Below are 24017 nucleotides of genomic sequence, written 5' to 3' on the forward strand. Positions count from 1 at the left end.
ATCTGATAATGTGGGCAGGGCCTTCCGTAGCCCATGTAATACTTTGTGTGAATGAGAAAAAGGTGCTCCTTCCTGGAGGTGGACACAGCTCCATGCAGCCCAGCTTAAACCAAATGTCAGCCCCATTCAACCCTTCAGCAAGATGCCCACACGTTGGTTACACCCTGTAGGAGCCTGACTGCAGGCCAGAATCCTACAGGTGATCTTTCAGGCCCCATCACAAAGGCTTCGCCTGGCAGCGCTCACAGGGAAAGCTGTCACTCCCACAGGAGACGTGGTGCACAGCCGCCTATTGCCCTCTGGAGGGAGTTGCAGTCAAGGACCCCTGCCCCCTCCGCTGGCCATGCTCTTACATATATCTCCAATTTCTGCATTCCCAGCCTAGGCGCCTTCACTGGGGAGGAGGGGGTCAACTGAGACACTGCTCAGATCCTCTGCATCTAGCCCTTCTCCCTTCTCCCTTCTCCCTCCTGGCTGCCAGGCCCATAAACCAGCAAGAGCCTTTTGTTCAGGGCTCCCTGAGAACTGTGACAATTCTCTCACTTCACTGATTCATCTGAGCCTCACCTAGTGCCATTCCATGAGGAGAAATGGAACGTTGGGGAGCCAGGATCCTTTCTTGTGTAGCCTCTTGCTTACACTGTTGCCGTAAGTTTGGCTCCTTGTGGTAATGGAGTGCCTTGACACCTGGCAGCTCAGCTCTGTGACAACCTGCATAACCATATCTGGTTATGATGGGAGATTTTTTTTTAATTGTTCTTTTTATTATTATTATTATTATTATTATTATTATTATTAGTTAAGGTATTACAAATGTGTCCTCATCCCCCCCCTTTAACCCCCAACCTCCCCCCCACACACAAACTCATGCTCCCATCCCCCCGTTGTCCATGTCCATTGGTTTGGCTTATATACATGTACACAAGTCCTTCTGTTGATCTCTTCCCCTTACCCCCGCCCTCCCCTACTTTCCTTCTGGGGATTGATAGCCTGATCGCTGTTTCTCAGTCTTTGGGTCTGTCCCTTTTCATCAGTCTATGTTGTTCTCTATAATCCACAAATGAGTGAGATCATGTGGTATTTATCTTTCTCTGACTGGCTTATTTCACTTAGCATAATGCTCTCCAGTTCCATCCATGCTGTTGCAAAAGGCAAGAGTTCCTTTTTTTTTTTTTTACTGCAGCATAGTATTCCATTGTGTATATGTACCACAGTTTTCTAATCCACTCATCTGCTGATGGGCACTTAGGCTGTTTCCAAATCTTAGCTATGGTGAATTGTGCTGCAATGAACATAGGGGTGCATATATCCTTTCTAATTGGCGTTTCTGGTTTCTTGGGATATATTCCTAGGAGTGGGATCACAGGGTCAAATGGGAGTTCCATTTTTAGTCTTCTGAGGGAGCTCCATACTGTTCTCCACAGTGGCTGCACCAGTCTGCATTCCCACCAGCAGTGCAGAAGGGTTCCTTTTTCTCCACATCCTCTCCAACACTTGTTGTTTGTTGATTTGTTGATGATAGCCATTCTGACAGGTGTGAGATGATAACGCATTGTCGTTTTGATTTGCATCTCTCGGATAATTAGTGACTTTGAGCATGTTTTCATATGTCTTTCTGCCTTCTGTATGTCCTCTTTCGAAAAGTGTCTATCTAGGTCCGTTGCCCATTTTTTTATTGGATTGTTTATCTTCCTTTTGTTAAGTTTCATGAGATCCCTGTAAATGTTGGAAATTAAACCCTTATCGGTGGTATCATTGGTAAATATGTTCTCCCATGTAGTGGGTCTTCTTGTTGTTTTTTTGATGGTTTCCTTTGCTGTGCAAAAGCTTTTTATTTTGATGTAGTCCCATTTGTTTATTTTCTCTTTAGTTTCCATTGCCCTAGGAGCATTATCAGAGAAGAAATTTCTTCGGCATATGTTTGCGATTTCGCTGCCTGTGGATTCCTCTAGTATTTTTATAGTTTCCCGTCTTACGTTTAAGTCTTTTATCCATTTTGAGTTTATTTTTGTGTATGGTGTGAGTTGGTGATCTAGTTTCATCCTTTTGTATGTATCTGTCCAATTTTCCCAACACCATTTATTGAAAAGACTGTCTTGACTCCATTGTATGCTCTTGCCTCCTTTGTCGAATATTAATTGGGCATAGTGGTTTGGGTCGATTTCTGGGGTCTCTATTCTATTCCATTGATCTATATGTCTGTTCTTGTGCCAGTACCAAGCTGTTTTAAGAACAGTGGCTTTGTAATACAGTTTGATATCTGGTATTGAGATCCCACCTACTTTGTTCTTTCTCAGGATTGCTGCAGCTATTCGGGGTCTTTTTTTATTCCAGATGAATTTTTGGAACGTTCGTTCTAGATTTGTGAAATATGCCATTGGTAATTTAATGGGGATTGCATTGAATCTATAAATTGCTTTGGGTAGTATGGACATTTTGATGATGTTGATTCTCCCAATCCATGAACACGGTATATTCTTCCATCTGTTTATGTCTTCCTCTATCTCTTTTTTCAGTGTCCTGTAGTTTGAGCATATAAGTCTTTTACCTCCTTAGTTAAGTTTATTCCTAGGTATTTTAATTTTTTTGGTGCAATGGTAAATGGGATTGCTTCTGTAGTTTCACTTTCTGTAAGTTCACTATTGGTGTAAAGAAATGCCATGGATTTCTTAGCATTAATTTTGTATCCTGCTACATTGCCGAATTCATTTATTAAGTCTAATAATTTTTTGATGGAGTCTTTAGGGTTCTGTATGTACAGTATCATGTCATCTGCAAATAAGGACAGTTTTACTTCTTCTTTTCCAATCTGGATGCCTTTTATTTCTTCTTCGTGTCTGATTGCAATGGCTAGTACTTCCAGTACTATGTTGAACAGGAATGGTGAGAGGGGGCATCCCTGTCTTGTTCCTGTTTTTAGGGGGAATGGTTTTAGTTTTTGCCCATTGATTATGATGTTGGCTGTGGGTTTGTCATATGTGGCTTTTATTATGTTGAGGTATGATCCCTCAATTCCTATCTTGCTGAGAGTTTTTATCAAGAAAGGGTGTTGGATTTTGTCAAATGCTTTTTCCGCATCAATTAATATGACTATGTGTTTTTTTCTCTCAATTTGTTTATGTGATGTATCACGTTTATTGATTTGCGGATATTGTACCATCCTTGCATCCCTGGGATAAATCCTACTTGGTCATGGTGTATGATCTTTTTGATGTACTGCTGGATCCGATTTGCTAGGATTTTGTTGAGGATTTTGGCATCTATGTTCATGAGGGATATTGGCCTATAATTCTCTTTCATTGTATTGTCTTTATCTGGTTTTGGGATTAGGGTGATGTTGGCTTCATAGAATGAGCTGGGAAGTGTTCCTTCCTCTTGGATCTTTTGACATAGTCTGAGGAGGATAGGTTTTAGGTCTTCCTTGAATGTTTGGTAAAACTCCCCTGTGAAGCCATCTGGCCCCGGGCTTTTGTTTGCTGGAAGCTTTTTGATTACTGCTTCGATTTCCTCCATAGTTATTGGCCTATTGAGATTTTTAGATTCTTCCTGGTTAAGTTTTGGAAGGTGATGGGAGATTTTTTTATATGAAGCTACCACTGGAAAAAAAAACAAGGCAAACTTGGAAATGCAGAAATTTTTTGAAGGTACTTTGCTAAGATTTTTAAAGGCTGCTTGATTTTCAGTCTTTTTATTCTTCTCTACATGTTTCAATAATAGCATGTAAGGATATAAATTCCCTCAAAGTATCTCTAGTTCCATCGTATGAATTTCAATATGTAGAGAAAACAACATGGATAATAGATGCTGATATGGGGGCATTCCTGGGAATTCAGGGTCAGCAAGGAGCTTATGTGGCTACCTGGTCTCTAATTTCTAATATTATTTATTCTCTGAAACATGAATTATTTAGAATTGTTTTTATAACACCTAAATGTATGTTTTGTTTAAATTACCCCATGGCTATAGGTTTCTAAGCTTAATTGCATTATGATCAGAGAATATGGGCAATGTCATATGAGCATTTAGTATTTATTGAGACTTGCTTTGTGTCCTAGTACATGGCCAACTTTTGTAATTTTCTATGGATACTTTAAAAAATGAATACTCTCTAATCATTAGATCTAGAGTTAAAGCTATTTCCATTAGATCAACATATTAATTGTGTGCTTCAAATCTTCCATATCCTTCTGATTTTGGTCTCCTTGACCTATGAGTCAATCTTATACTATTAGAATACAATGGATTAAAATTTATTACTGTAACTGTTATTTGCCAATTTTCCCTTGTAATTTCATCTTTAATTTATATGTTGTGAAACTATATTATTTGGTGTATATAAACATAGAAAAGATATATCTTCTTGGTAAATTGTTTCTTTTATCATTGGGTAATGACTATCTTTAATCTAAATGATATGTTTTTTGCTCTAAAGTCTATTTTGTTTCTTATGAAAATAGATAAACCAACTTTTCATATTAATTTTACATTTTTGTGTGACCTTATATTTTAAGTATATATCTCTTGCAAGCAGCTCAGATTTTATTCTTTTTTAAAATGTTGACAATACCTGTCTTTTATCTGGAAGATACAATTAATTTACTATTATTGTTGATTATTGACATATTTTCATTGATTTTTACCATCTAATTTTGTACTTTCTATTAACCAAGATTTTTTGTGTTTTTGTTTTTATATTTTCCTATTGGATTAAATTTTCCTTATTGCTCTTTATACTCTAACTAGAGGCCCAGTGCATGAAATCCATGCACTGGAGGGGGGTGTCCCTCAGCCCGGCCTGCACCCTCTCACAGTCTGAGACCCCTTAGAAGATGTCCACCTTCCAGCTTGGGATCGGGCCTAAGCTGGCAGTCAGACATCCCTCTTGCAGTCTAGGGCTCTCTCAGTCTGGGACCCCTCACTCCTTACCACCCACCTGCAGTGGAGGCATGAGAGGTTCCTGCCACCACCATTGTGCTTACCAGCCATCAGCTTGGCTTCTGGCTGAGTGGTGTTCCCCCTGTGGGAGTACACTGACTACCAGGGGGCAGCTCCTGCATTGAGCATCTGCCCCCTGGTGGTCAGTGTGCATCAGAGAGACTGGTTGTTCTGCTGGTCATTCCACCATATAGTCGATTTGCATATTAGGGTTTTATTATATAGGACTAGAGGCCCAGTGCATGGGATTTGTGCACTACTGGGGGGCATGGCGTGCGGGGGTTAGCCTGGTGTGGGAACGCTGCTCATCCTGGTCTGCCAAGTGGCTGTGGACCCACCCTCTGAGTGGCTGCTCCCTGGTCCGGCATCTGCCATGGAGCTGAAGCACTTGCCTCTCCAGGGGAACCAGTTGGGGCCGGGCCCAGGGACAGTAGCACTGAGAGGCAGCAGAGTAGGTCTCAGTCCCACAGCAGTCATGAACCCACCTCCCAGCCTCCGGGGTGAGCCTGGCGGTGGCACTGCACGGTCTATTGGCAGCAGGGAGTGAGGAGGAGGAGCCTGGGGTGAGGAGGTGACAATCGCAGCCTGGGTTCCTGCCCGTCGGCCCAGGGATCACAGTGGGAGCAGCTGCTCATCCCAATCAGCCAAGTGGCGCTCCCACTGTGATAGCACACTGACCACCAGGAGGCAGCTCCTGCATTGAGTGTCTGCCCCCTGGTGGTCAGTGTGCGTCATAGCGACTGGTCAGCTGGTAGTTCTGGTCGTTCGGTTGCTGGGCTTTTATTATATAGGATGGTTTAGAAATTTTTTATAGGGCTTAGAAGTTATTTATTCCATATCTACTTGCAGCTGACTGGCCTGGGAGTAAATCCCTCCCATTGACTGCCAACAGCAATCAGTGCTCAACTACAACAGGAGGGTGTACATGGCCTACACAGGGTGAGGGATATGAGGGCACCTGGAGTGCACAGCTTGGGTGAATGGGGAGGTTGTGCCATTGGATCTACAGGACACCTACTACATAAGGCCACTCTACCAAGCCTGGGAGACCTAGCAGCTCTACTTAACACATAGAAGTGAATACAGGGAAGCTTCCAAAATGGGGAGACAAGGAAACATGTCCCAAATGAAGGAACAGAACAAAACTTGAGGAAAAGAGCTAAAAAATAAAATGGAATCAAGCAATCCACTAAATGCAGAGTTCTAAACACTGGTTACAAGGACACTCAATAAACTTGGGGAAGAGTAATGAAGGTAGAGCAAACTTCAGTGGCATTAAAAAGGACATGGAAACCATAAAAAAGAAACAGTCAGAAATGAAGGATACACTAATTGAATAATAATTTACAGGGAATCAACAGTGGAATCGATGAAGCCAAGAATCATATCAGCAATTTGGAATATAAGGAAGCAAAAAAACACCCAATCAGAACAGCAAAAACAAAGAAGAATTTTTTAAAAATGAGTATAGTGTAAGGAGTCTCTGGGACAACTTCAAGTTGCCTCCTGGGGATGCTGGAAGGAGGAGAGAGAGAGAGAGAGAGAGAGAGAGAGAGAGAGAGAGAGAGAGCGAGAGAGAAATTGAAAACCTTTTTGAAAAAATAATGACAGAAAGGTCCCCTAACCTTGTGAAGGAAATAGACATACAAGTCCAGTAGACACAGAGTCTCAAACAAGATTAAACCAAAGAGGCCCACACTAGGACATATTATAATTAAAATTTGAAAAGTTAAAGACAAAGAGAGAATCTTAAAAGCAGCAAGAGAAAAACAGTTACCTACACGGGAGTTCCTATAACACTGTCAGCTGATTTCTCAACAGAAAGTTTGTAGGCCAAAGGGATTGGCAAGAAATATTCAAAGTGATGAAAAGCAAAGACCTACAATCAAGACTATTTTACCCAGCAAAGCTATCATTTAGTATTGAAGGACAGATAAAAATCTTCCCAGACAAGAAATGTTCTTGGAGAAGAGGAAGAAGAAGAAGGAGGAAGAGGAGGAGGAGGAGGAGGAGGAGAAGGAGAAGGAGGAGGAGGAGGAGGAGGAGGAGGAGGAGGAGGAGGAGGAGGAGGAGGAGGAGTGCCCTAGCCAGTTTGGCTCAGTGAATACAGTGTCAGTCCATGGACTGAAGGGTCCCAGGTTAGATTCCTGGTCGAGGGCACATACCTCAGTTGCAGACTTGGTTCGCAGTCCTGGTTGGGGTGGGTGTGGGAGGCAGACAATCGAAGTGTCTCTCTCACATCAATGTTTCTCTGTCTCCGTCACTCCTCCTCCCTTCCGCTCTCTAAAAATCAATGGAAAAATATTCTTGGGTGAGGATTAGCAAAAAAAAAAAAGAGAAGAAAACTATTAAAATATGAATAATAAAAAGGCAATAAATACACATTTACCAGCAATTGAACCTAAAAAAATAAACAAATAAGCAGAATAGAACATTTTGATGGTTGTTAGATGGGAGTGGGGTTGGGGGACTCAGTAAAAAAAGCAAAGGGATTAAGAAGTAAAAATTGGTAGTCACTAACTAGTCATGGGATGGAAAGTACAGCATAGGGAATATAGTCAGTAATATTCTAATAACTATGTATGGCGGCAGATGGGTACAAGTTTATTGGGATGATCACTTAGTAAGTTGTACAATGTCTAATCACTGGCAAGTACACCTGGAACTAGTGTAATATTGTACTAGTATGTCAACTGTAATTGAAAAATAAAAGAGAGAGGGAGAATAAGCCTGGGGTAATAGAATACCAAACTGGAAACCAACAAACCCAAGTTCTCCTGCGAGCTCTGTGACCTTGGGCAAGTCACCTAGGCTTCCGTGTCCCCACTGTGAAATGGAGGCTTTCCACGCACTTGCTGGGGCTCCTTACGGCTCTCAGGTTCAGGTATTGTTTATGTGCAGGAGGAGATAAGGAATACACTTTCCTCCAAAGAGTAGCTGCAACTTGAGTAAAAATGAGAGGCTGGTGAGGAAACAGTAAAATACTTCAAAAGCAGAGGGTTGCCAACCTCAGCCATGAACCTCAAAGCCAAGCTTCGTTGGTTCTTTGTGCTGCCAGCAGCCTCATCCTTCTGAACAGCTTTGGGGGTTTTCTTGATTTTTTCCGTTTTACCTTGATTACATTTCCAGCAGATTGAACCAGAATATCTTGACCTTATGGGGAGGGGTGGGGCGTCTGCTCAGCCTTGAACTCAGTGCTGCAGGCAAGCAATAATCAATAGCTGCAGTTTAACTAACCTTTACTCTACAGCAGGGCATCTGACTCAGAGTCCACCCAGGTCCCAGGCCTGTGGCTAAGAGCCCCTCTTAGGGAGGCCCAGGAGGTCCTGAGGCTTTGCCCTTCCCCCAACCTCCCCAAATGCACACTTTCCCCTCCTCCAGCACCTGCTCTCTCTACTGTCCCCCAGACAGCAGTGACCGGGGACTCTCCAGCCACCTTTCCAGGCTTGGCATTGCCATAGCACTGCACTGACTCATGTCACAAGGCAGCAGGGATTTGAGAGAAGGGAGAAGTGGGGACACTAAGACCATCAGAACTTCTGGAGTCATCTTGGCGGTCTGTTTCACATTGCAGCTGGGGAACGAGGGGCTGGTATCTCTAAAGCCATACAATCAGCAGGTGGCCGAGATGAAACTGGAAGGTTTCTTGATTCCCAGTCGGCACCAGCCCCACCTGATTCATTACATTATCTCCCTCCTTGCTCTCAGTGGAATCATGCATAGATTTTAAGATTTGTAGATTGCTTTATAAGGCTTTGAATACCCAAGGAAATAGTCAAGGGAAATGACACCTTGGATGTCATCTTCCAATGTCCCTGGGGCCCCCAACCTGAAGTGTTTATTCTCCAAACTTCTTTACCTCTGTCTCTACCCCCCACAAAATACTTCGGTTTCAAAAAGGCAGTATCTGAACCTGGTCCATCTGGGTCTGATCTCTCTCTATATGTAAGAGAACTTGTCTGCTCCCTTAATAAACCAGGTCCATTCCTTCAAGAGGAGAATCCTGATTAGACTGACACTCCCCCCTCCCACCCCCCCATGGGGATCAATGCTGAAAACACAGCCACTCCCAAACAGTGGCTCCTTATTCTCAACTGATCCAACTCAGACACAACACCTTTCAATTTCCTGTAGTTCAGCAAAGAACCAGGCCAAGACATTTAAACAGGGCCCCTCAGCAGCGTAGGTCGGCGGGGGAGAATTACATGAGACCAGATAGAGGCTCATAAAGTCCAAGTCCCTGGCTTTCAGTGGGGAAGGGGGTAGGCTGGGGGTAGAGGTACTGTGTTGTGGGGTAGTGTCCCTATTTCCCGGAGCCTCTGTGAGAGCCTGGACTCTCTTCACCTTTCTCTGTTCAAACTGTTTGTGCTCTGGGCTTCTCCCAATGCCTTTTCCTGCTTGGTTCAGCTGCTGACTTATCTAGAGCTGTGAACCTAGTGTGGTGGTAGACTTTCTAGCCTGTTCCTAGCTCTGCACTCAGTCTCAAAGCCCATTCCTCCTCCTCACCCCAGGAGGTAACGAACACCAGGCATGTAGCAGGCACTGAGTAAACATTGGTGCCAGACTACAATATGGTAGGATCCCATGGTCAAAGGTAATTGGGTCATTTAAACAAACAGGCAAAGGAAAAGAAAAACTAAATGATGGCACACTCCTGTAACCAAGGCTATTCAATGGATGTAGCCTCCCCCAGAACAGCATGTGAGAACCACCAGTGAGACTGGCTGGCTTTCAAAGAAGCTCAGCACTCACGCTATGAAGCTGCTCACTTGTCCTGTAGCCCCACGTGAAAGCCATGTGGGTATGAATGTTGGAGGTGGGGGTGGAGAGGCATGAAAGAACATGGAACTTTATGCAACCTAAAGAACGGACAAGGACAAGCACGCGGGTTTTTTCTTTTAATTATTTACCAGATAAAAAAGAAAAAATAGTGATTGTATCTCTTCCCTCCCTACATTTCAGTTGACCCAGGTCCAGTGGGAGAGACATTTGTTGAAAGGTGATTTGAGCCCCTGGCCTGGAGCAAACTCTTCCCCTCGCCCGCACCACCTCAGGTGGGGGGCCAGGAGCGGCTCCAGGCAGGACTTGCATGGTGGCAGCAAAGTGGCAGTGTGGCTGTCCTCCTCTTCTCCCTGTTGCCACAGCATCCAGATTCCCTCCTGTCTGTCCCACTACGCCATCCTCCCCCATTCATCAAAGGAGTAGGAAGATGGGGCTTGAGGAGGCAGGGACAGGTGGAGAGCGGGACTGGGAGGCACGCAGCAGATCCAACAGAAGGCCCTGATCTTCTGCTTCTATTGCACAGCCTGGCTTAGGTCCCCTGCCCTGATCAGTGGGCAGAGCAAAATGCTTCTGAAATTCAAAGAACCTGTTGTTGTGCCGGGTTCAAGGAGGGGAGGTGTGTTGTTGTGTGGCTTTTTCTGATATATGTATCTCCTTTAAGTTATTCCATGATGGGGCAAGGCAGATTATGCCTCTTCAAAAAAGCATACGGGATTTGGATACTTGGGGCCCTGCAGTCACCTGGGCTTTTCCCTTTCAAGTTCAAAAGTCCAAGAATAACCCTTTCTCCAGTCAGATCTTCTCCTGCTTAGAAGAGACAACAGCAACCACCACCACACAAGCTCCCTCCACATGTCATGCTCCTCAGCCACTCAGGGTGAACTCTTTTTCTGAACACCTGGAGAATTTGACAAATGACCCTAAAAAAGAACCTTTTACACTGTATGTTTCTGCATAAAGTGGCAGCTGTTTGATTCTCATTCTTCTCATTACCAATGAAAGAAGAGTGGGACTGGATCAAGTTCCTTAACTGACCTTACAGACAGAATACATTCCTCTAAGAAACAGTGGGGGTGGGGGAAGAAGACTGATTTTGATTTAGCAAAGCTGCAAAACTTTCACCTCCATTGGTGGGTAAAGACAAACCTAACTGAGCCAATGGCAAGAACTGCAGGCTATGAGAGACGACAGGGCAAACACAGAACTGTATAAATTGTGGCACGATAAAGATGACAAGGCAGGTCCACAGCCAGCTGGGAGCAGGCCTCTGGAGCACGTGTCCAGAAACGATCTGTCCTGTAGTACGTGGCAGCATCCAGATAAATCAGAGCGGCTCTCCTTCCTCCTCTGAGGGTTTCCCATTTAAATAACTATGTACACACATACAAGCCGGTCTCTCTTTTATAGAAAGGTCCTTCACTTGAGAGTCATACAATGGCTTTAGACAGTCGGTTCCAATTGCCTTTTTGGAGATTTCCTGCTTGGGACCAAACCTGCAAGGAGAAAAAATGATGAACATGATACCAGGAAGACCTTTAAGATGGAGGCATCCCAGTGTGAAGGCACTGAGTCCTAATACATACAAGAAACCCGCAGCTCCCTTACCGGGCTCTGGGACCCTGGCAACTATGTAACTGGGCTGGGACTCATCAACCCTGTGTGGCTCTGGTCAGCCAGAGGGCCCCAGGCCCACCAGCAACCCTGGGAATACAGCTCCATACCTCCATCTGATAAGGACAGTTTCTCAAGTTCAGCTTCAAGTTCAGCGTCCGAGATCCTAGGGACAGGCACACTGTTGGTATAAAACAACTCATGGGGGTTGTCGGGCAGATCCAAAGGTTCTTTGGTGGTATCCTGAAGAAGGATGTCCAACTCCTTCTCTAGTTCCTCATTGTCAAAATCTGGAAAGAAAAGACAATATGAGGACATATACTGCCCAGCTGCCCAGGGAGAAAATGCATTTAGGATTCAAGGACTGAGGACAGCACAACTCAGCTCAGCTTTACAAAGGAAGTCCAAGCCTGCTCTGGCTGGGTGGCTCAGTTGGTTGGAGCATCGTCCCATATACCAAAAGGCTGTGGGTTCAGTCCCTGGTTGAGGCGCATGCAAGAGGCAACCGATTGATATTTCTCTCTTACATCGATGTCTGTCTGTCTGTCTGTCTGTCTCTCTCTCTCTCTTCCTTCTTCTCTCTAAATATATCCTTGGGGTGAGGCTTTAAAAATAAAGTCCAGGCCTCCTTGCAGGTAAAAGAAAAAACCATGTGGCTGGCCGGTGTGGCTCAATGGGTTGAGCGTCACTCCATGCATCAAGAGGCTGTTTGTTAAATTCCCTGTCGGGCGGGGCACATGTCGATTGTGGGCTCGATCCCCAGTAGGGGCATGCAGGAGGCAGCCAATCAACGTTTCTCTCTCTCCCTCTCCCTTCCTCTCTCTCTTCCTCTAAAATCAATAAAACATATTTTAAAAAAAGAAGGTATACTTTGCTAACCCCACAGAACTGACCCTGCCTGTGAAGAAGCATCTTCCGGTCAGAAGCCTAGTCAGTAAGGGGCGCTGGAGCACAGCGGGAGGAACTGACAAATCCTCCCGAGTAGCCTGTGAATAAGCCCCAGGGAGAGGGCAGGGAAGGAGAGCCCTGCCTGCACCAGGAAGGCAGATCCATGACCAAACCTACCAAGTACAAGGGAACGAAGTCCTCTTAGGAAGGAAGAACGAAGGAACCAGCGTCAACTCACCTAAGCCATTGGTTACCCCACCAGCCAGAGTCTGAGAAACTTCATCCTGGGTGTCACACAGCTGTAAGGGAAAAGCACAGGCCTTGAACTGAGTGATATCTCTTTGGGTCTCAGTGTTCAGGGTTGCAAAGTAATACTATCCCATCCGAAAATCAAGGAAGGCTTCCTCAAGTTCACAAGAGAGAGGCCAGCCTGGGGAAAGAGGAAACGCGAGAGTCCCATCTGCCCTCAGGACTTCCTTCTGCAGAGTCCTTCCCAGCGCCTTCCCGCACCTCCTGAATCTGGTCCACCAGGCTCTCTGCCTTCTCCACGGTGACATCCTTCATGGAGAGTTTTAGGGCTCCTACCCCAGCCTGATAAGCGTTGAAAACCTAAGGAGAAAGCAGTTATTAGTGCAAATGAAGAACATTGGACAAAATACATACAATGTTGTTTCTCTCCAAAGGATAGCTTTGGGGGCTGAAGGTTGTGGGTTATTGTTAAGCTGATTAACATTGTTTCATCTCTGAAGAACAGCTTGGGTGTTTTTTTGCTACCCAGCTTGATTCACCCCACATCCCCCGGGGCCAAAGCTTCCCAACAAAAGAGGCTCAGGCAGCATATCCTTAAAGAACCCAGGCCTCCTCCCAACAGCAGAGCCGCAGGGGAGGGGATGAGAGGGTGCCGGACGGGACCAGACAAGTGCTGGGGCAGCGGGGCGGTGGCTACCATCTGATCCGTCTGGGAGGCATAGATCCGGTCCAGGATGCCTTGAACAGTGTCCAGCTTGGCATGCAGGGCCTCAATGCGCTTCTCCGTCCGCTGTTTGGCTTTGAGAGACCTTAGTGCCTAGGAGGGCATGGAGACTTGGTCAGGGTCAGACTGGGCAGGACGAAGGGCCAGAGGAAGACAGCTGTTCCCAGATGCCAAGATCATCCCAGGCCTCCTTCCCTCCCATCTGTAAAATAAGCTGTGGTGCCTGGGCCACCCTCTCTGACTGCTGAGGCACCTGTCACTGCCAGCCCAGGGCGCAGGTACACAGCTGGGGGGGAAAGAGAAAACTTACCAGCTGCTTCTTTCCTGCTCGGCATGCTCGGCGGGCTTCTTCCTTACACCTGTGAAGCAAAGGGACAGAGCGGGATGACAATGCATAGGATGGGGTGGAGGTACCTCCAGACCTGAAGATCCATACATTCCACCCAATGGCAAGAAAAATGATGCCCGACAGCTCACTGCCAAACTCTTGCAAACTGAGAAATAAGCCCGAGAACCCACAGGGGGAGCGAGCATGCCAACAAGGCCTCTGAGAGCCAGGAGTTCGGAAACAGATATCTAACACCAACGACGACTTTGGACACATCCCGTGGGTTTCTCCCAGGTAAGATGGAATGAACAAGTACATCTTAATCCAGTGTCTATAAATCCTACTTTTTAGAGAAGTGTTCTGTGACACAGACGCCTTGCACGGTCATGGTCATGCGAGGGGAAGAGCAGGAGTCCCTCAGACACCTCTCAAAGGCAGAGACTTGTCTCATTCACTGTTGTAGCCAAGTCCTCAAAACAAGGCCTCGCTCAAAAAATATTGAGTAAATGGATACTGGTGTGGGAGAGCATAAATATAATGTGATTGGTCATAATCTTTGGAGGAAGACTTAAAATTCATATTTTTTCCTTTGTGATATTCTGTGCAGTGAGTAGTTTTGTATTTAACAACAACAAAAAGAAAGATAACCCTTTTATTTTAAAGAGCCCACAGACACCAATTCTTTGCTGGCTGTGGGCAGCAGGGTGGGTTGGGGCACTCGGCTCAGGGGTAGTTACCTCTCTGCTTCCTGGGATAAGGACTCCACTTTGCGCGAGAGCAGCTGTTCACTCTGCATCAGCTGGTACACCCCAACATCTACGTCGTTGACAGGAGAGACCTTGGCATGTGGCCCCCGGGCAAACTTTACAATCTAAGGGACAGGGACAAATTACTGCCGCCCCTCCCACAAGTGCTGAGACACCCCCAGGCAGGAATGCTGGTGGCATGTCTGCACACCCTCAATGAGTCATCGAGGAGTCAGTGAATGAACAGCTGAACTCCATACCTTTTCCCCATTCTGCTCGAGGACTGTGACTCTCTTCTCTTTCTGTAGCTGCAGCAACACCAAGTAGAAGGTCCTCTCGTCGGGACAGGGGCCCACACAGAGGGTGCTCAGCTCCGACAGGGCCACCACAGGGTGGGAGGAGAGAGGGGAGTTCTGATACAGACGATACACCTCCTCAGCCTTCTCCTGCAGGGAAGGCGAAACATGCTCACAGGCCTGACCACCACCCACAGAAGCCAGTGGGCCCTGACCCCCTGCTTCCAAACACTCACTTAGGGCAAAAGCAGAGGGTGCCATACTGTCTTCCCTAAAGTGGCAGCTTTGGAAAAGAAACAGGACTTGTGTTTTTTAAACGCTGGAGGAGTTTGGTGAATACGGATGAAATGAGGTACGTGATATACTGGAAGCCAGCGCTATGCTTGCACCTCATCTGGGGCTTTACATTTCGGTGTCTCCCTGGCGCATGGTTCCCCAAGGGAAGAATGAGCGGCGCGGTGTGGTGGAACGGCCAGGAACGACAGCTGATGCCTGGTGTCAGCCCAGCCTGTGCAACCCCAAACCAGTCAGTCTCACTGGTGCTCAGCATCCCGCTCACAAACGGAAGGCCTCTAAACTCCCTTCCAATCTTGGTCTGTCCTTTTGTATGCCAACTGGCAACACTGCAGATGAGAACATTATTGTTCTCAAGAGAGAAGTATGAGACAAAGAGGCAGGACAGGGTTTTTGCGAGAAGTCTAAGAAATAAAGATTTCAAGAAAGAATGCCCCTGTGTTCCTCCTACATGCAAATTACTCTCTCAGTCTTCTGCACACCAGAAATATTTACTGAGGTATTCACAGAACACTGTGAAAATATAGGGAGGGAATATCCAGGAATTTGGGAGGAGAGAGGAGAGTTCTGATACAGATGAGGTTGATATAGGAGGTCGTTTGGCAACAAATGGTTGTTGCAGGGTGAGTGAGTTTCTAGGTGAAGCAAATGGGCCGGGCATTTCAGGAAGAAGGGTGATCAAGAGCAATGGCAGGAAGTCTGAATCAACGTGGTATTTATAGGTCAGGTGGGAAGGGGAAAGAGTAGAGGCTCTTCCATCTTGTACAAGTGTGGTATCTCCTACGCTGTCCTTCATCTGGCAGATGGTGGGGAGTCAGTGAAGGGAAATGACATGGTTAGATTAACAGAGATCTAGCTGACAACTGGGAAAGGATGGGTTGTAGGAGTTAGGCTTAGAGGAAGGGGAAACATTTAAGCAAGAGGATATGAGGGACTGAACAGCATTCAGAAGATAAAGCAGGCAGGCCATGGTAACTGGGTGTGAAGTCTAGCAGGACTCCTGGGTTCTGGCTTGAGTGACTGGGTCAATGTGATCCTATTAGTTAATAACAAGAATACAGGAGTAGAAAACATATTTTAAATGAAAGACAAAACATTCTATGTTGGATATGTTAGTTTAGGATGCCTGAGATACATCCAAGAAAACCTATACAGCAGGTAAATGGATATACAAATCTGAAGCTCAAGGAGATACCTGAACAGGAGGTAGAAGGTAATTAAAATCACAAGGAAATTCATAGAGTGAAGTAATAGACTGAAGGAAGACCAACGTTTAAGAGATGAAGGAGCTCACAAATGAGATCCAGAAACACTGCTCAGGAAGAACCGAGGAGAACCCACGGTATAATGACAACAAAGTCAAGGAAATGGAAAATGTTAAGGACTGGTCAACGGTGTCAAAGGCAGCAGAAGAGTCTACTAAGATACAGCCTAAAGTTTTCCTCGGATTGACTGCCCCAGTAGATAACAACACTTATATAAAGTATAAAGTTACAGGATGGTATCAGTACACAAATAGATTAATGGCACCCAACATTTTAAATAAGTGATGTTAAAACAACGGGTTATCCATTTGGAAGAAAACAGTTCTTCCTCACCACATATACAAAAATAAATACTGAACTTTAAATGGAGAAAATGAAAGTGTCAAATAATTTGAAAAAAATATTTTAAAAATTTTAAAGTAGAAGATGCCTTCCTAAGCAAGACTAGAAATTCAGTAGCCATAAAGAAAAATTTGAGCCTGGCTGGCATGGCTCAGTGGTTGAGTGTCGACCTATGAATGATGAGGCCATGGCTCCATTCCTGGTCAGGGCACATGACTGGGTTGCGGGCTCGATCCCCAGTGTGGGGCGTGCAGGAGGCAGCCAATCAATGATTCTCTCTCATTATTGATGTTTCTATTTCTCTCTCCCTCTCCCTTCCTCTGTGAAATCAATAAAAATATATTTTTTAAAAAATGGAAACATCTGACTACAGAAATAGGAAAATTTCTATGTGGTAAAGACATCATACATAAAAATAAAAAGCAAACAAGAGACTGAGAAACAGTATTTATAGCCCTAAACCTAAATACACATACACACATATATTTCATACATAGACAATTCCTATAAATTAATATAAAAGATTAACAATCCAATATAAAAACTGGATATAAATAGGCAATTCACAGAAGGGGATATGTAAATGGCTAATAGATAGTTGAAAAGATGCTCAAACCCTTTGATTTGATGAAGTATCATTTTTGTTCATCAAATTGGCAAATTTTATAAGACTGATATTATCCAGTACTGACGGAGGATGTGGGGAGACTGGACACTTAATGCAGTCTTAAAGAAAGTGAAAATTAGTACAAATTTCTGAAAAGTAATTTGACAATTTGTTATAATGTAAAATGTGCATATACATTTCCAGAAGTCAATTTCATAAAAATAAAAGTATATAGATGTACAGACAAAGCTGTCAGATACATATTTTTTTTTGTAACAGAGAAATTGGAGTGACTTAACTGTCCATCCGTGTGATAAGTACTGCATAAATTGTGGCATATTTATAGATTATCATGCAGCCACCCATAAGAATGCAGTAAATCTATATTGTGGAGGGACCTGGAAAGATGCTCATGATACATTAGGGTGAAAAGAGCAAAAAGCTGGTTGCAGACCAACAGATAAAATAAGATTCCACTTCTGGGGAAAAATGGATTATATGTGCATACATATGTATGTATGTGCATATTCATTTATTTATTCAACAAATATTCATTGACTCTGTTCCCAGTGTCCCAGCAACTGCTCCCTTCTGGTAGAGGACAATAAATAAACAAACAAGTAGATAAAAATGTTCAGGAAGTACTGAATGCTAACAAGAAAACAGAATGTAAAGTAATATAATAGTGTGAGACAGGGTCAATGACAAATGTCTGTTAGCGCGCGCACACACATACATACACACACACACACACACACACACGCGCCTGCGCGTCTGTGCACGCACCTGGGAAGGGAACATATCCAAAGAGACAGAAACGGGATGAACAGAAAGGAAATTTTCATTTCTTTGTCTACTTTTTTAAAATAGCAAAATCAATGGGCAAATTTTTCATTTTGTACTTTTTTCAAATAAAAAATGACTGGTTGCTTTCTATAACTAGACTTGAGAAAATCAATTTACCTCAGAAGTAGGTTTTCTTTCTTTCAGAAAATATCCAGATAAGACCCTTTAGTTTCAAGGAGATAAATAAGTCTCCATCCCAGGAGAAAACAGTGAAGTCACCAAATATTAGAAAGCAGAATGAGATTAAATAGTACATGTTCTGTTTAGTGACATACACTGGGTACAGATGTAACAGGACCATGCCCCTACAGAGCTAGAAGATTTATTTTTCTACCTAAATAGGATTAAACTGCATTGCTGCCAAATATTAGGTGGTTCTTGGAAGACCTATGTAATTCCACTTCCACCTCCATCTCTGCCTTTGCTCTCAAAAGACTGAGTCCAAACTTTGTTTTTGGACTCCTGTAGGGATAAATGGATCTATCTCCCTTTGCTCCAGGTTGGAGACATTGAGGTAAGACTGCACAGAGGAATGGGGCTTGGCACGGAACCCCCCAAACCACCCTATAGTTTCTCTGGGGCCTTGGCTAAGCAGTGTGTTGGGGGATAACCATGAGGGAGGGGGTGGAGTGCCGTGGGGCAGAGAGGTGTCCCCCTGAAGAAAATAAGTACTGCTCAGTCAACAATCCTGGGGGGCTGGGAGAGGTGGTAGATTTTGGAGGCTTCCTTCTCAGTCTGAGGCAGAGAGGCTGGAGGTCTGCTGAGAGGAGGAGAAACGAGCTTCTCTTGGGGCAGGGGAAGGGGGCTCTGAGCTGCATCCAGCTGTGTGGAAGCCTCCAGGGCTATGCAAGGACCCTGATGTTGGGTTTGGTCTGCAGTTTCAAATATAGCTACTGTCTGCAGTGTACTTCTGCAAAGTACACAGTTCAGGCACCTTGTATTCTCTCTCTTCCTCCCCCTCCCTACCTCTCTCTGTCTCTCAAAGGTTACTCTAATCTTGTCCACAGCAGTTTTGGTGGAGTGGTAGGGCTGGGGCAGGTGGGCACTAGGTCAAAGAGAGTGTGGGAGGCGAGGAAGTGGTGATGACAAAGCTTGGACAAGGAGGAGACAGAGCAGGAAATAGGCAGCGGCCCAGGTCCCACACAGGAGTCGAGTGGGTTTAGAGGCTGAAGGTGGTGAGCACCAAAGAGAGGGAGATGGCCCAGGGCTGTGGAAGGGGACTCAACTCTGGTGATAGGGTGACTTTCTCCGGCAGGGATGGAAACTGTGGGGTTGATCTAAGGTGGTGGATTTGCTGGTGCCCCTGTTGTGGACAGGGAGAGCGGCAAAGGAGCTGAGGGTACAAGGAGGGAAGCAGGCACAGCTGCATGCTCTAGCCCAGTGATGGCGAACCTTTTGAGCTCGGCGTGTCAGCATTTTGAAAAACCCTAACTTAACTCTGGTGCCGTGTCACATATAGAAATTTTTTGATCTTTGCAACCATAGTAAAACAAAGATTTGTATTTTTGATATTATTTTATATATTTAAATGCCATTTAACAAAGAAAAATCAACCAAAAAAATGAGTTCGTGTGTCACCTCTGGCACGCTTGTCATAGGTTCACCATCACTGCTCTAGGCTGAGGAGGGAAACAGGCCAGGAGGCCGACTGACCAGGAGAGCAGGACGGGATCAGGGCCTGGTGGCCTGTAAGGCCTGTAGTAAGCTCGAATGGGGAAGGTTATAGCCAGAGAAGAGAAAAACTGAACCTAGTTTGATTTGGAGGGGAGGGGGATGCGCCAAAGCTGACAGTCACAAGGTCCTCAGGAATCCTGGGAAATGCTTGTCAGTAAACCACAGAAGGCAAAGCATTTTCTAAATGTTTAGCTTATCACGAATCTGTACAAATACAGAAAATAATCAACTGTATGTTACTGACAATATCAGACAGAGAATCACCTTTGAGATGTAGCAGTCCAACTAACAACTAAACAATGCTACAGAATAAAGTACGGAATACGGGCGGTTAGGTGAACTCAGTTACTGCCCATCACTATGTAAAAAACTATGTCCTTCTTCTAGTGGTGCCTGAAGGGGTGTGGAGGAGCCGTCAGCACACCAGAGGACACCCGCCCTCCCTCCCGAGCACCCACCTTGAGCAGCTCCACAGCCACGAGCACCTCCTCGGCAGGAACCTTATTATCCCCGAGCACGTTGGAAAGAGTCCACTTGAGGGGCTTCAGCAGGAAGACTCCGACCCCCCAGGAGATCCAGCTGCTGTCTACGCTAGCCATGAAGTCTGACTCCCGCTGCAGCTCCCCGCGACTGCAAAGAAAGAAAACGGGATGCAGTAGGCATAACGCAATGTCCCATTCCAGTCCCCACATACCCGGCCCCAAACGAGGAATCTGTCATGACCATCAACACCATTTAGTAGGCAGCTGCCCTGTGCAGCTACTATGCTTATGCTCCGGCTCGCAGCCTCACAGCTCATTTTAGCTGAGAAGGTGGAGAGGCCAAATCTAGACTGTAATTTGGCTCCAAAACAGAAGCTCTCCACTAAGACTGCAGAGGCACAGGGGCTGCAGGGCCTATGATGGAACTACAAATGGAGCTCAAAAACAATAAAAATGAAAACAACAATAATGGATCACTATGAAATGCAAGTCATAAGAATACAGTGGGGCCTTGACTTACGAGTGTCCCGACTAACGAGTTTTTTTGAGATACGAGCCGTCTCTCGGCCGATTTTTTGCTTTGAGTTGCAAGCTCAAAAAAATTCGGGTTACGAGCCAGCTTCAGATACCCCACTGCTAATTGGCACAGCGAATGTCACAGTGATTTGACATACGAGTAATTTGAGTTATGAGCTTGGTCACCAAACAAATTAAACTCATAAGTCAAGGCCCCACTGTACAAAGAATTCAGAGAAAGGGTTTTTTGCTGTTCCCAGGGTAGAGAGGAGAGAAGATAAGTATTTCATGGTACTGGTAGTAGTAGCTACATTTACTGATGCTTACCATGGGCTAGTCCAGCCGTGGGCAAACTACGGCCCGCGGGCCGGATCCGGCCCATTTGAAATGAATAAAACTAAAAAAAAAAAAAGACCCTACCCTCTTATGTCATGATGTTTACTTTGAATTTATATTAGTTCACACAAACACTCCATCCATGCTTTTGTTCCGGCCCTCCGGTCCAGTTTAAGAACCCATTGTGGCCCTCGAGTCAAAGTTTGCCCACCCCTGGGCTAGTCACTATGCTAAGGGCTATGCAAGGAATATCTCTTTAAATCCTCACAATAAACCTAGGCACAATAATCATCACCATTTTATAATTGGCCAAATGGTCAAACTAAGCCTTGAAGGGGTACACAATGTGTCCGAGGTCAGAGAATTTACCCATTGTCGCATAATTTAACAAGTGGCAGAACTAGGATTTGAGCCCAGGCCAGTGGCCCTCAAGCAAAGCTGTTAAACTACTCTGCTGTGCTGCTTCCCGCGGAGCATATCTTCCTCCGAAATTCTTCAGGTTCCAGATGCCGTCCAACACCAGGAAGTGCCAGCAGTCAGGAAAGGAGAAACTGAGGTATGAAAGGACTCTGCATCGGCAGTGGTAGGGGATGGTCCAGCTGCAATAAGGAAGCCCAGACCGGTCCTGTCCCTCAGTGACCTCTTCAGCTACCGTCTCCCCTGCACCCCACTTCGGGCATGAACTGGAGCTCTGTCCACAGCACACTTGCTCAGAAAAGAGACGTTTCAGAATAGCTTGTTCCATCCACGCCAGCCAATGGGAAGGCGCTGGGGAGAAGGGAGACTCTGGAATCAGGAGGAACAGCAAGCTAAAAGCATTGCAAAGTTGACGGACTTCTTCATTCACTGAGGGAGGCAGGCTGGCGAGGCTGCTCTCAGGACGATACATACAATGTGACGTGCAAATGGTTGAGAATCAGAAGACGAGGGTCCGGTCCTGGCATTATCTCTAAGCCGCTGAGGAACCCCCAGTCCGTCGTTCGGTCTGCCTGAGGCTGTTTTTTCTGACTGCAGAGGGTAGGTCCATCATCTTGTCCACGGGACTGCCGAGGAGGTCGGAGGAAACGGCCCATGCGAAGTATCTGCACACTGAAGCGCTGCTCATTTGTTAGGTACCCATGTTATGGCCTCGGGTACCCAAAACCCTGCACCTGTGCACAGGCAGCAGCACCCACAGGACCTCCTCAGGGCGCCGGGACATTCAGCAAGGCCCTCCGCATCCGGCAGGTACTCTGCTCCAAACAGCCTGCGCCAAGGACAAGCCAAGACAGGCCAGGCGCACGGCTTGTGCTTGGGGCTGTTGGCAAGATTCCTACAACTTGGCCTCTTCCCCAGCACGGCCCCCTTCTTACCTCTGACCTTCCTTCCTTCAGTAAACCTCCCTGACCTGTTCCGGGGTGATGACATGTGGGAGGCACTAGGAAATAACCCCAGAACCGGGTTCCAGTCCAGACAGATCCCCGCCACCTCCGCCAGGAAGGCTCCTCCTCTTACCGTCTGGATCGCCTCTAATCGGACCATCCCCAGACCCGTCTCCATCTCCCCGCGGGCGCCCCTACCCCGGGCGCCTGGTCGTCCTCTTCCTCCGCCTATGAACCAACACGGAGGCTGCTCTGAGGCAGACCCCGCTGGGCGCGGTGCGTGCGCCGTCGGGGAAACCGCGGACCCCTGCCCTCGGGAGCCGCCCCCGGCCCCGGCCCCGGCCCCGGCCCCGGCCCGCCCTCACCGCAGCAGGTCCTGCAGCACCGTGGCCAGCCCCAGCGGGACGCTACCCTTGCGCTGGAAGGCCTCCTGCAAGTCCCGCAGTCGCAGGCGCACCACCCCTTGGCGGCGGCTGTGGCTCAGCACCAACGGCGCCCAGAAGCCCATCTTGCTGTCCCAGTCGGTGCTGTTCACCTCGCGACTCCTTTTGAAGGCGGAGAACAGGAAGGACATGCGCTCCTCGTCCTCCTCCCACTCGGGGGGCAGTAGGCCCGCCGGGTCTCCCCCGGCCGGGACTTCGGCCTCCCGCTCCGGGGACCACATCGGAACCCCAGCCCCGCCAAGACTCCGAACACCAGCCTGGCCCGGGTCCCCTTTCGCCCTCGTTCCCTCCCGGCTTCCGTTCTTTGACCACCGCCTCCTCTGTCATTACGTCACCGTCTCCTCCGCGTGAAATAAGGCTCACACGTCCTCACGGCGCATGCGTGGCCCCGCCCCCCTCTGCGCCTAGAAGCGGAATGATGACTCTATTTGCGTGGCCCGTGCCCCCGCCGTCTTTGTGAGGAATGAAAAGCTTTGCGCCTGCGTAGCGTGCAGGTGCGTAGCGCGCACCCTCGAGTCGTGGTTTGTGGGAGCATTTTATGGAGGAAAATGATAATGCCTCCACCTTGTGGTTTCGGGTAGTGGAACCGCAGTCCCGCTAGGGGCGCCAGAGGCGCTCGGATGGCCCCGGTGGATCGCCGTTTACCACGCGCGGCTCGACCACCTACGTTCAGATGTTTAAATTTCCACGCTACTGCGCTTCCTTTCCCGATGTCAGCGGGCCGCGGGCCGCCCCGCCGTGACAGTGCGTGCGCTGACTGAGAGGTATGTTAGCGTCGGCTGCTCTTACTGCGGGCGGTGTAAGAAACGTCCAAACAAACAGAGAATCTTTCCGAGTTTATTTGAGCCAAACTGACAATTGCCTGGAAGCAAAATCATAACGGAATGAGAAAGTGCTTCAGAGAATGCAGTTTTGCAGTTTGTTTTATCAGAGGAGGAGGCCCAAGGAGGGTTACATGGTGGTAGGTCAGGGCGGCGGGAGAAAGCAAAGCGGGGAAATCTCAGAGTGGATACAACAGCGGTTCTCAAGCTGTGGGTCGCGACCCCTTTGGCGGTCGAACGACCCTTTCACAGGGGTCGCCTAAGACCATCCTGCATATCAGATATTTACATGACGATTCATAACAGTAGCAACATGACAGTTATGAAGTAGCAACGAAAATAATTTCATGGTTGGGTCACAACATGAGGAACTGTATTTAAAGGGCCAGAAGGTTGAGAACCACTGGGAAAAAATGAAGAGACAAATACTTCTATTACATTGGCGGATACAGGATGGTTAACAGTTGATAT

The 24017-nt window shown here is 46.6% G+C and overlaps 1 protein-coding gene across 1 annotated transcript; it reads right to left on the reverse strand.

Annotated features, from left to right (window-relative positions):
* Positions 1–9820: 9820 nt before the first annotated feature.
* Positions 9821–23046, reverse strand: CHMP7 (charged multivesicular body protein 7). Its single transcript, XM_081090633.1, has 10 exons — positions 22648–23046; positions 20046–20217; positions 14524–14709; positions 14255–14388; positions 13500–13548; positions 13163–13282; positions 12727–12825; positions 12455–12515; positions 11439–11618; positions 9821–11210 (listed from the first exon to the last, which is right to left on the reverse strand). The coding sequence occupies exons 1-10, from the start codon at positions 22944–22946 to the stop codon at positions 11158–11160; spliced, it is 1353 nt and encodes a 450-aa protein (XP_080946759.1). The 5' UTR covers positions 22947–23046; the 3' UTR covers positions 9821–11157.
* Positions 23047–24017: the final 971 nt, after the last annotated feature.

The sequence above is a fragment of the Myotis nattereri genome, assembly GCF_964212035.1.
Source record: "Myotis nattereri genome assembly, chromosome: 5".
In the NCBI taxonomy this organism is placed as follows: Eukaryota; Metazoa; Chordata; class Mammalia; order Chiroptera; family Vespertilionidae; genus Myotis; species Myotis nattereri.

Excerpts from the sequence above, each read along its gene's own strand:
- CHMP7 (XM_081090633.1), bottom strand. The coding sequence starts at position 22,946 with ATGTGGTCCCCGGAGCGGGAGGCCGAAGTCCCGGCCGGGGGAGACCCG. Across the intron at positions 14,710-20,045 it reads TGGCTGTGGAGCTGCTCAAG|GAGAAGGCTGAGGAGGTGTA; the intron begins GTGGGTGCTCGG and ends CCTTCCCTGCAG. Across the intron at positions 13,549-14,254 it reads TTATCCCAGGAAGCAGAGAG|GTGTAAGGAAGAAGCCCGCC; the intron begins GTAACTACCCCT and ends TTTGCTTCACAG.